The following is a 12,971-nucleotide window of genomic DNA, read 5'->3' as shown; positions in this document are numbered from 1 at the left end:
CATTATTATTATTATTATTATCATTTCTAACTGGTGAAGAACTTGAAGATACTATCACAGTTGGAGGAGTGTTTTGATCTCTATTTTCCATATGTAACAAAACAGCATATAAATATAAATAAAATATTGAAAAAAAAAGAGAAAGGAAACAAAAATGAAAAAAAAAAAATTAAGAGTCTCTACATACGCATATGCAACCAAAACTCCGTCTCTAACTGTGTGGGGGCGGGTATTACCAAATCTTTTTGGGAAGCTGTGTTACAACCTCTTTTCCTGTTTCTTTTCTTTCTTTTATCGTCAGCAATCAAATCACTTCTAGGACGTGGCCAGTTTTTCGTCAACTTCATCTTCATTACCAAGCACACCATCATCATCTACAGTGACACCAATAACTACAACAGCAAAGAAGCGTAAACTGAGCAAGCCACCTACAAAGACGACTGCAACGCTAAATTCACAAAGCATAACTTCTCCAATGGTTCTATAACTGAATTTATAACAAGGACAACTCTGTTGACTTTGAACAAATCTACAAAGGATTGCTGACAAAGTGGAGAAACTTATGGATTGGCAATTTATCCAGTCATTGCTATAACTGAATCACGATCGAATTGATAAGGTAATACTTGCTTTTAATTATAAATGTTTTTGATGAATGTTTATGCTCAATATTTTTTTTTTTTTTTTGGATATCATAATATATTATAGTGAGAAATGAATTTTGTAACTGTTATATGCTCTTTTTATTCGTCCATTCTTGTTAAACACCAACATAGTCAGGAATATCGATCATCAAAAGTTGAACCAGTTGTCTAGAAGACATGCTGTTGATCATACTAGTGTGGATGGGATATTTGAACAACAGGAATTATATTACCCTGCACGTTGTACATAAGATGATACTCATAATGGCAAAAAAAAAGTAAGTCTTTTATAGAAAGCAAATTAATAAAAAAGGTCAGTTGTATTTATATTTCATTATTATAGCTACTTGAAGAATTCATGGATTGGTGTATTGATTCTACTCATCAAGCTTGAAAGTCTATGATGAAATTGAATGAATATTTGTTACTTGTATACCGTTGTTTTCCGCTCTCCTGTAATCAACAAGCGTGTACATATTGCTTTTATGCTTACACTTCATGAAATAGTATCTGACAAGATCAAATTATGGCCCAAAGCTTTTTGATCTGTAAGTAATCATCTATATTACAGGGTATAATGTTTACTAATAGCTCTTTTTTATTGTAGAATGATGCATTCCACACCAGAAAGTTTACGATAATACAAGCAACTAAGTCGATTCAATTGACTCAACATGGATGGCCGTATCTGGATATTGATAAGAAGGTACTGTTAAATGAAATAATACGTCAGTTTTAGGAATGTTATTGATGATATCGCTCTCCCTATATATGAATCATAGACTTGATTATTGACTGAATGAAAATCATATTCATGATGATGAAGTGATGATGGATGATGAGGCCCAGGTTATTTAAATAGTATTGTTATTTATTTTTTTTTAACGTACTTATGATATCATTATTATATTTGAGTCAAATAAAATAAAATAAATCCATTGGAAGAAAAATCTAAAATGTCAAAAATGAAATAGGTGGAACGTAATATCCAATGTCAGCAGACAGGACAATGTTTTCTTTTTTGTTTACTCACATGTGTTTCGAATGTTGATACAATTACGTATAAATAGTATATGAATCAAAATACAATCGAGAAGATCATAAATCAAACAAAGATCATACACTCAATATATCATATTTAAACAAAATATAAGAAATCGAACACTATCCATTTCATTTGTAGATTTATCATTATGCATAAAAAAAAAGACTACCTTAGAAACCTTTTTTTTTTTTCGTAAACAATCTAACCGTTATCTTGTATATATTAAACTCTTCATCAAATAAGGAGTAACCTAATTTAGAAATTTCATCTCCGTCTTATGTCTGTGCTCTTTTTTCTGATGCATTTTTTTTGTCTTTCTTTTCCTTTTCCTTTTTTTTTTTTTTTTACTGCGTTTTTTCCATTTTCTTTTTTTTGCTTACGTATATTCTTTTTTTTTCTGTTATTATTATTATGACCATTACAATAGAACATCCACAACAGCTTGCCGTTACTACCTCTGACATCAAAATAATGGGAAAAGCGCAAAGAAACACTATGTATAGTTCTTTGACAGTGGCTCCATCTTCAACTGATCTGAAAAACAAGACGCTTAGAAATGATTCCATCGATGACCGAAAATATTCGGATCTCTATTCCAACAATCACTTACAACAGATGCTCACTTCAGTCACATCATCCAGTACATTCAGTACATCCACTCAACCATCAACATCAACAACTCCTTCTGAACCTTCATCTTCCTCGTCCGTTCCAGTGCCCTCCTCACAGACCCAACGTTCTGGTTTCTTTGATTTCAACCGTGAAGATATGAAACATGCTACAATTACACGCCATCGCCTCCTGGAATCAGCTCAATCATGAATCCATACGTCACCCAGTATTCCACTAACATCAAAGTCATGTACGAAGGCACGTTGGCTGATTACATTTTGGGAAAAGCATTCTATGTCCTTTTGCGATGCCACCTCTCGCCAAACAAAGAAGAAGAAAGCAGTACCAAGTACAAAAAGGAAAAGATAGCTGAATCAAAAAAGCCAAGGTAAAAACAAAAAGAGCAATTAATTTATGGTGATGATTGGCGAACTGTATGATTAAATATTGGCTCTTTCTTTTTTTTTTTTTTTTGATCGTAGAAACAACGGGAAAATGCCAACAAGCTTCGTTCATTTTATCAAGGAAAATGGTGCAACGACGATCACAATCAAGAACGAAGAAACAAAGTCTAAACCATGTTATGAAGTTTCATCGGGATAGGATACACCATCATCACTCTGCTGCCACTTCTACCATCAACAACAACATCGATCTCAAATGTTTCTATGGCGCTGCCGATCATGGAACAGGTTCAAGAATCAAAGGCTTCCTACAACGTAGTTATCTCGATGTCATCGCCACTTTTGAACAAAAAAAGTATAAAGTATTCATCACAGATGAATATATTGAACCACGAAGTTATGCTGTTTTTGTCACCAGATTGTGAACCACCCTAGCAAACAATTAGGCAAGCTGAATCTTGGAACAGTTATGTGTGTGAATTCCGAATGTTTGGGTGTATTGCAAGATCACAGGACGCCAACGCATCGATGAATATGATTATACCTGGATTACAACAAAGAGCTATATGGTTCTGTGCCTTCCCCTTTCTGTCGCTCCTCTTCTTCCTCTTGAATATGACTCAGCAACTGAATTTTGTGCACCCCCCTTCTGGAACAATATTTTGTGATTATACATCAACTCTTCTTTTTGTAACATATGCCATCCTGGAATGGTTGTGGATATGTTCACTTTGCCTTGTGCCAGTTGGAAATTTTTAATTGTAAGTGTACAGTTCATATATCTTATAGTGATCACTCAACAAAGTCATTTTTTTAAACGCCGTCATTTTTTATTGAACAAAGTGTAGGCATAATAGCCAATTGTGTGATATTGCATAAACAGTCATTTTGATCACATCCTTAATGAGAAGGTAAACGACTAACAAATAGAATATATGATGTGACAAGTAATCAATATTTTTATATGATCCCTTTTTTTTTTTTTTTTTGAAGGTTTCAGTTGTATTGAAAGAAATAATTTGACAATGAAAAATGAAAAGGGAGATGCCAAGTTAGGTCAAATATCGTCAATTCCCTTTTATAGTTACTGGACTTGGTCTTTTCTCTTTCCCCCTTTTATTTCTTTTTTTCTTTTTTATTTTTTATTTATATATATATAAATCTCAAGATAAAGAATTCTTTCAACTTCTTTTTTTTTTTTTTCTTCTCTTTTTAAAATAAAGTTATCATGTTTTAGATGATTATTACTATATTATCAATATCTTTATTATTATTACAAATACAATTCTATCATAATCAACAATAATTATATAATATCTCTCTCTCTCTATCATATAGTCTCCTTTTTCCATTAGTTATTTTATATCCGTCGTCATTCTATCATCACCCCTTTTTTTCTTTTCTCTTCCTCTTTCTCTCTCTTTTTTTCTTTCTTTTTCTTTTTTTTTTTTTTTTTTTTTTTTTTTTTTTTTTTTTAGATTAGACATACGCACGCACCCATTTACTTTCATATATATATATAAAATATATATTGTTACATATATATATATATAATATATTCATATATGAATTACCTTACTATACTACTAGTCTTGGTTGGATTAGCAGTTAATAGTATTATCGGTCAACTACCAATACAACAACAAGACGATACACCCTCCATATGTCTTTCCCTTCGTGATTCCAAAGCTTGTCCCGCATTCCATCAGTTTTATGTATCAACAGGTGTCGTAGACCGATATCCCTTTTTACCTAACAATATCTCAACAATTCAAGAACTAGATAATGGTTTATTTAGTTATGTCAATTCAACAAGTGATTACCTTCTACCATTAGGTTGTCTTAGTACAAACTATAGTCCAAATGTCCCTTATGCTCGTTATGCTATCACCAAAATGTGCGCTCGATTAATTCAAGACGAAGAAGATTCTTTACCTTGTAATACTGAACACCATGTTATCCCACCACCTCTTTGTCGTTCTACTTGTCTTGATTGGGTCAATAGTATTACTGCCATTACCTCTCAACCTTCTGTTTGTAGTGATTCTATTCAACGTACCGATGCTCTTGCGAATTATACCAATCATTGTCTCTCTTGGCAAGGATATAATGCTACCACTGATGATAATTGTATTGCTGGATTTGCAAATGAACCTGAAAATTGTGGTAAAGATCAAATGTCTTCTTTTTTTTTGTATTACAAGTCTTATTGATCTTTTTTTTTCTTTCTTTATTTATTTATTCTTAGGTTTTCGAGACGATATCAAGCAGGCATGTCAATTCTGTCAAAATACAACCAATGCAGCTTCTTCCAATTGTTGCCAGATGGTGAATTGTGCTACTGGTCTCAATTTAGCAAGTATTATAGGAATTACAGTAGGAACATTGATGGGGGCTTCATTATTACTTTTGGCTTGTTATTGTTTATGTTCAAGGCATTGGTCTCGTCATCGATATTTCAACAAAAATGATAAGAAAACGAACAATAAATTTTCATCATCGACATCTTTTTCATATTTTTCAGATTCCAAAACTGCTATTCATGATGATCATCATTTAAAACATTGGCCCGAAGATACAACAACAACAACAACAACAATGACTTCTACAAATAATACAAGTACCACCAGTTTTCCACCAACAATACGACATGATCATCACTTACAACCATATCAATTAAAACAAGAAGATCTTTATACAGTGATTCATGCTTACCCTCCTCAAATGGATGATGAATTGGCTCTCAATATCGGTGATATCATTATGTTAGCTTTACCTTTCGATGATGGTTGGGCTTTAGGTATCAATATGTCTACTGGTTTAAAAGGTGCTTTCCCTCTTGTATGTGTCTCTCCTGCTTCTACTTTTGTGATGGAACAATGGCGATCATCAAGAATATCTATACCCCCTCCTTCTTTTATTACCAATACTACTTCTTCTATTCCAAAACGTATGACATCCAAATCATCCAATTCTACTTCTCATTCTGATACGATATCCCCCTTTTTGGACTCCCATCCTATAGGATAGTTTACTTTAGTCCTTTTGCATATACATACGAACCAATTTTTTTTTTTATTCATTTATATATACATATATAAAAAAAAAACTCCTTTCTCATTCTCTCTCTTTCACACACACTTCCTCCTCCATTGAAACAAAAAAAAAAAAAAAATTTCCAATAAAATACTCTCATGCTGTTTGACTCATTACTTAGTACCTTAGAAACGGTGTTTGAATGTAAGACCCGGATGACCGTATGTGTCAATTTTGTTCCCCCCCCACAATTAAGGTTCTGCGACCAATAAGAAATGAACCCATTTTTTTTTTAGTGTTGTTGATTTATTTTTTTCGACGGTATTCAATTCAAACAGCGGATAATGTGTCTTTGACCAATCTTCTTTTTGTTTCTTTTCTTTTCTTTTACTTTTTTTTTTCAGGTCTCTCCTTTTTTTTTTTTTCTTTTTTTTTTTTTATTGCTGCCATGGAGAGGCTAGATGATTCACCTGAATGTTCCAGTTATTTCTGGTGTAGACCAAGTGAATTAGACTCGGAAACAAGTTCAATAGCCTCACCTTATACCAATACTGTCTTTGAATCTGAAGGTAATCAAAAAGGGATATTTTTTTTTTCTGTTGAAAATATATATTTAAATTAACTTGAACAAAAAATATATCTTATATAGAACTCTCTTATTTTATTCAACAACATCCTTCAACTTCTTCAAGTCAACGATCCAGTCCTCGAGGTGTTGAACAACCTTTTTGGGATCCAAGCTGTCATTCATCCAACGATAATAACAATAACAATAATAATACAAAGTCAAAATCAACACCATTAGATTCCTTAGATTCATCTTCAACTACTAGTGATTCATCATCGTCCTCTTCACCTACGCCAACAACTACAACAACACAAAGTATTCGTGGCAAGCATAACAATGAGCGCTACAAACGACGTCAGACAAAAATGTTATTGGTATCCTTGATAGAATCTTTTTGCCGTATCTATGGTGATAGTCCTGATGCCAATCGAAAAGTTTTCTTTCTTATCTGTCAAACTTTGAAATCTTTGGGAATCATTGATACTGAATTCATTGATGAAATGGCTAGTGTTCGTACCACCTTCCAACGTACCTTCCACAAGTTATTTTATGCAGCTCTTCATACTGTCCAAACTGAACCTTTTTTGGATCAACCTCATCGTCTTTTATTGCCAGCTAATGAAACCACATCTTCTTCGTCTTCTTCTTCTATCAACATTGATTCTATATCCTCATCAACACCTTGTGAAGATTCTACTATAGTTTCGCCAAGTACAAGACGGTCATCATCTTCAACAGTAAAAAGTCAACTTGATACCACATTGGCTTTAGTCTCACCTTCATCATGGTTAGATTCACCTACCACATCCTCTTTTTCAACCAATACGAATAACACAACCACGTCAGGAGGACGAAAGGCATTATTTGATCTTAGTATTCACCATTCAAGGTATCACGATGATTTTGTGGAACTCGGGTTATTAGGACGAGGTGGATTCGCCATGGCTTATCGGGTCAAGAACAAATTGGATGGAATCGATTATGCTGTCAAGAAGGTTCAACTAGGACGCGATTTACAACAAGGCAAAACACCCTACAAGAAAATATTCCGTGAAATCAAACATTTAGCAAGGTTAGAACATCCAAATGTGATTCGATATTACGCGTCTTGGTTAGAATATGATGCTGGTCAAGTCCAAAATGATGAAGACGATGAAGATGAAAATGATGATGTCACTTATGAAACTCCTCAACGAAAGCAGACAAAGGAATTACTATATCAACAAGGTTCTATTTCACAACCTGTTTCTCCTTCTACATCAACCGATAAGAAAAAAATCACAGTACATGGCGGATGGACTTTATTTATTCAAATGCAACTTTGTCAAAGTAAGTGAAAAGAGTAGAATTAAAAAAAAAAAAAAGATCTTTCAAACTCATTAATATCATCATCTTCTTATGTTCCTATGATTATTTTTTTTTTTAGCAACATTACATGATTATATTGAAATTCGAAATCGTGACTATGGAGTAGTAGATCCAGAAAGAAATATTGCTTTGTTTACTCAAATTTTACATGGTACAGCATATATTCATGAACAAGGATTGATCCATCGAGATTTGAAACCAAGTAATATTTTCTTGACTTTATCAGCGTCAACATATCCTTCGACATCTGATTCTTGTATCTCTTCACGTATCTTGTGGGATGAATGTATACCAAAGATTGGTGATTTTGGTTTGGCGGCTGCTTTAGTAGATGAAGATTCAACGATACATGACACCACTTCACCACCATCATCATCACCAACAACGATAGTTCCACCTATTTTAACCAAATTGAAAACGGAAGAATCAAGTTCATCTAGTTCTTCAACATCATCATCAATGATGAATTTGAAAGAGGTGGTACAAAGTAGACGCCATCGACGACCAGTACCAGCACCTTTACGACGCGCACATACAATCGGGATTGGTACACGTACATATGCTTCACCTGAACAACTTTGTTATTCTGGAAGGCCATACGATGAAAAGGTCGATATATATTCATTAGGGATCATCTTTTTTGAACTCTATCAACCTTTTACGACATGGATGGAACGAGCAGATGCTATTTCAAATTTGAAGAATGCAATGTTACCAGATGGATTTGTGGAAAAATATCCAAAAGAGGTAAATAAGTTTTTTTTTTCTTTTTAAAGATGAATGACTCACTTCTACTTGTTGTTTTAGTCTGCTCTTATATTATGGATGATGGATCATAATCCTGAAAGAAGACCTAGTGTGAAACAATTATTGAATTATGAATTATTTACACAAACGCCAACTGTAAGTATTGAAAATCAATCAAAATAAAATATTAAAAGATGAATTTTTTTTAAAAAAAATTTAGGATATGCTGGCAACATTAACTGCCAAATTACAAGCCAAATCAGAAGCATTAGATACCAAAAACAAACAAGTGGAATCCTTACAAGTAGATATGAAACGAATGGAATTGGAACGACAAGACATGCAACGGAAATTGGATGAATTACAACAAAAATTAGATAGTGTATCTTTATAGATTTATTCCCCCCCTCTCTTTTTGTACATAAATTATAATAAATGACATTTTTTTATTGATTGAAATTAGGGGGGAAGTCGGGGCCTGAAAAGAGCATGAATCAGTGGCTTCGCTGTGTGGATCACTGGCGCTTTTTTTTATTATGTATTGTTATTTTTTTTTTTCCTTTCTTTCTACTTTACAACTAGTTACACTATGACGGACGAATCTAAACTGTGTCATGACACCAAGCTACCTAGAGTATGTATATAAATCCTCTGACTCGAAGAATAAAACAATATATAATATACTAATCATTTTATCTTATCTATAGAAACGCTTCTTTCGACAACGAGCTCATGCCAATCCTTTCTCTGATCATCAACTAGAATAGTATGTTGAAAAAAAAAAGAAAAGTCTTTTTCTTGCACACATTACTTTTCTCTTCCACATATATTAACCAATGTTTTTTATCTCTTAGTCCTGCTCATCCTTCAGATATGGATTGGACAACGCATTACCCACATTTCGCCAACGACAAGACGAAAAAGATTGAATTTGCAGATATTGGTTGTGGTTATGGAGGACTATTGATTGCATTGGCTCCATTGTTTCCTGATACTTTAATGATGGGTATGGAAATTCGCATGAAGGTTCAAGACTATGTATATCAACGCATCAAGGCTTTACGTGACACTCATGCCGACACCAAGGGATATCAAAACGTATCTATTATGCGAATGAACGCCATGAAATTCTTGCCCAACTTTTTTGAAAAGGCTCAACTAAGCAAAATCTTCTTCTTGTTCCCTGATCCTCATTTTAAACAACGAAAACACAAGGCTAGAATCATTAGGTATTATATATAAAAAAAAAAGATCATTTATCAAGGGTACTCACTTTTTTTTTTTTTTTTTTGATAGTCCTACTTTATTGGCAGAATATGCTTATGCTTTAAAAGTGGGTGGGATTCTTTATACCATTACGGATGTCAAAGATTTACATTTATGGATGGTCAAGCATTTGGATGAACATCCCTTATTTGAACGTATTCCTGATGAAGAATGTGTAAGTGAATTAATGAATGATAAGTAAAAATGATTGATTTTTTTCTTTTGTTTTAGGAATTGGATCCTGTAGTTGAACATGTGCGAACGGCAACGGAAGAAGGCAAAAAGGTGGCTAGGAATCAAGGTGATAAATTCTTGGCTTGTTATAGACGTATCGAAGATCCATTAGAATAGAACTTTTTTATTTATTCATTACATTTATTGTTTTATTGAAGAAATGATTTCCCCCATTATATTGTTTATTTTTCTTTTTGTGCATTGAATCCTAATAATAAAAAAATTCAAATATACAACTAATGAAAAGCGACTAATACACTTTATGTTTCGTCATCATGGTCATAATATCATACATGACATCGGCAGCAGCCATAGATGTCAATTGTGCATTATCGTATGCTGGAGATACTTCAACGACATCAGCACCAACAAACTTCAATCCTTCAAGACCGCGAATAATTTTACGTAATTCTCTGGTACTGAATCCACCCGTTTCAGGAGTGCCTAATCCAAACAATTTAAAAGGTAAACAATTTCATAAATCTCTGATTTTTTTTTTTTTTTTTTAGCATTACCTGTAGCAGGAGCATAACTAAATCAACATGACAACATTAAAAAAAAAAGTCATCTATGAGTTTTGAAAAGGAACAAAGTCTTTTTTTTTTTTTACCTTGGATCCAAGACATCAATGTCTAAAGAAAGATAGACATAGTTGTCACCTACTACTTTCTTGATACGATCAATGATACCTTTTGTGCCAATCTCATCGATTTCATTTGCTTCGATCAATTGGAAGCCAAGTTTATGATCATCCTTGTAGTCATGTGGAGTGAACACCTTGCTTCGGATACCCACATGTATGTTTTGGTTTTTGGACATCAAGCCTTCTTTAGCAGCGAAATAGAAATACGTGCCATGATTTAAATTGGGTCCATGTCCTTTGTATGAAAATGGTTTCCATGAATCCATATGTGAATCGAAATGGATGACACTCACTGGTCGTCCATGATACGTATGTAATGCACGCAGGATGGGAAGAACAATGGTATGATCACCACCTAGAGTCAAGATCCTTGGAAAAGGTGATGAAATTTTGGATGATCCAGTCGCGTTATGTCCACCCGAGGTAGAATTTCTTTCTAATAAAGAAAGGTATCCCTTATACATTTGACCAACAGCTACATCATTATCATAAGGTCTACATATATGTTAAAAAAAAAAAAAAAAAAAAAAAAAAGGAAAGTTGGATCAATCATCCTCTATATATAGGATACCTTTTTTTTTTTTTAAATCATTCATACGTCACTGGGATATCACCACAATCCACCAAATTAAGTCCAGAAGAATAGGGATCAAAACCAAAAGGAACATTATAAGTTCCTGTTACAATAGTTCTTCTTGATCCTTCTCGGATAGCAGCTGGTCCAAATCTTGCACCAGGTCTATATGTTGTTGCTTTTCCAAAAAGTAAAAAATCTTATTAGAAAAAAGAAAAAAAAAAGAATGATTTGAATGATCTTACTAGTATCAAATGGAATACCAACAACAGCAATATCATATTGAATGGAAGGATCACTTAAACATCGTTCATAGGTAAGATGGCCAAAAGTTCCAATGCCAGCAAACACTTCGGTAGCAGGCGCTTCGTCATAACTTCCATGATCACCATAGAAATGAGGCATTTCTCTTTTCATGGGTACTGCCAATACTGTCCATGCATACATAGAAATCAAGGTCAAGGAGAAAAATTTCATGATTAGATTGTCAAAATAATAATAAGAATAGGTAAAGAAAAAAAAAGACAAGATGAATGAAATTGATCCAAGATGTTGTCCCCTTTTTAAAGGTAAATGAGAACTTGCTTATAATTATAGCTAAGCAGCGTTTTGAACAACAAAAGCGACGTTGTAATTATGGCTGTGGCGGCGCACAAACCGATGACTCAGCTAGTTCCCATCATATTCTCTATTAAAAGTCTTTGACAAAGTTATCTCTACTTCTTGTAAACCATCATGACTATATTTCATTCAAAAAAATCAGAACATTATCAATGGATTCGATTTTATTTCCAATACAATAAAAATATCTATCAAGCTTAAATAACTATATATCTATCCTATTAACGTAAACCCAATTTGTCCAGAGTCATTGTACCGTATTGCTTGCTTGGTTAGAATTTATGATGCCGATGTGTCAACATTTCCCCAAAATAGATATTACATTCATCCAGCCACACAGTCGTCAATGCCAAGTCTCACCAGCCGCCATGTGACCAAGCTCTATGAGATCATTGCTACAACTAAAGAAAAAAAAAGAATCTTTGAAGTCAATCAGGTTATTTTCTACCTTTTTTTTTTTTTTTTTGTAACACATCCATTGCACAGTTATTTTTTTTTCTTTCTTTTTTTTTTTTTTTTTTTTTTTTTTGATATTCTAGTCCTTACTAAGTTCTACACAAGGAACTGTTCTATGTTTTCATTAGAAGAAAGTTCAAATCTTTTCGTTAGTCCATATTTCTAATCTTATCCTATCACACGTTACTTGATCTTACCAAAATTTTATTTACAATGATGAATCTATAGCGTCAGTCAAAGAGGTCAAACTTAATCTACAAAGTAGTCATTAATACTCGATATAATACAAAATGATAGGCAGGTATTACTGTATTTTCCAAGTTCATCTATTTTATACTCTTGTATCACCTCTATTGGAGGTCAACCTTATATCTTTTGTGTCCATGTTAATATCGTTCATCTGTAGCTTATCTTTACCATCATATACCTCATTAAAGGACACTTAAAGAGGGAGTGTGTTTTTTTCTATAGAGGTAAACAATGACATTAGAAAGAAGTATACAATTAAAAAAAAAAGTTGATTTATTCGTAGTGACAAAGGAAGACATACCTTATATATATCTGCCATAGGAAGAATGTAAAGTTTGTGATTAGAAAAAAAAAAAAAGAATGGAAGGGAAGAAGGTGTCCAAAAAAAGAAAAAAGGAAGAAAAAGAAGAACATATAGATTCTCCGCCATGCTTGAACCCTTTCGGTGCAAAAAAAAAAAAAAAAAAAGAGAGAGCTAAACCAGAAATGGGGGTTTCTATACAA

General features: G+C 33.2%; 5 protein-coding genes across 5 annotated transcripts; 4 read left to right on the top strand and 1 right to left on the bottom strand.

Moving 5' to 3' along the window:
- Positions 1-3,159: 3,159 nt before the first annotated feature.
- Positions 3,160-3,466, top strand: BX664DRAFT_320559 (uncharacterized protein; the record flags this gene model as incomplete). The annotated part of the gene is made up of 1 exon (XM_051543146.1): positions 3,160-3,466. A coding segment is annotated over one exon (291 nt), but the record flags the coding sequence as incomplete, so codon positions are not given.
- A 715-nt stretch (positions 3,467-4,181) lies between these two features.
- Positions 4,182-5,873, top strand: BX664DRAFT_289128 (uncharacterized protein). The gene is made up of 2 exons (XM_051541821.1): positions 4,182-4,871; positions 4,954-5,873. Exons 1-2 carry the CDS (start codon positions 4,271-4,273, stop codon positions 5,733-5,735), a joined length of 1,383 nt encoding a protein of 460 aa, XP_051404743.1. The 5' UTR covers positions 4,182-4,270; the 3' UTR covers positions 5,736-5,873.
- A 771-nt stretch (positions 5,874-6,644) lies between these two features.
- On the top strand, positions 6,645-8,818 carry BX664DRAFT_255143 (kinase-like domain-containing protein; the record flags this gene model as incomplete). The annotated part of the gene is made up of 5 exons (XM_051540400.1): positions 6,645-6,909; positions 7,159-7,638; positions 7,736-8,424; positions 8,485-8,584; positions 8,733-8,818. Coding segments are annotated over 5 exons (1,620 nt in total), but the record flags the coding sequence as incomplete, so codon positions are not given.
- A 187-nt stretch (positions 8,819-9,005) lies between these two features.
- BX664DRAFT_272257 (guanine-N-7 methyltransferase) lies at positions 9,006-10,095 on the top strand. The gene is made up of 5 exons (XM_051541181.1): positions 9,006-9,058; positions 9,132-9,190; positions 9,279-9,653; positions 9,721-9,865; positions 9,922-10,095. The coding sequence occupies exons 1-5, from the start codon at positions 9,014-9,016 to the stop codon at positions 10,039-10,041; spliced, it is 744 nt and encodes a 247-aa protein (XP_051404741.1). The 5' UTR covers positions 9,006-9,013; the 3' UTR covers positions 10,042-10,095.
- BX664DRAFT_272255 (arginase family protein) lies at positions 10,096-11,719 on the bottom strand. Its single transcript, XM_051541180.1, has 5 exons — positions 11,387-11,719; positions 11,166-11,319; positions 10,535-11,062; positions 10,440-10,456; positions 10,096-10,368 (listed from the first exon to the last, which is right to left on the bottom strand). The coding sequence occupies exons 1-5, from the start codon at positions 11,616-11,618 to the stop codon at positions 10,175-10,177; spliced, it is 1,125 nt and encodes a 374-aa protein (XP_051404740.1). The 5' UTR covers positions 11,619-11,719; the 3' UTR covers positions 10,096-10,174.
- Positions 11,720-12,971: the final 1,252 nt, after the last annotated feature.

Source organism: Halteromyces radiatus, assembly GCF_025201355.1.
Source record: "Halteromyces radiatus strain CBS 162.75 chromosome Unknown BX664scaffold_1, whole genome shotgun sequence".
In the NCBI taxonomy this organism is placed as follows: Eukaryota; Fungi; Mucoromycota; class Mucoromycetes; order Mucorales; family Cunninghamellaceae; genus Halteromyces; species Halteromyces radiatus.
This window is presented reverse-complemented; position numbering and strand designations above follow the sequence as displayed.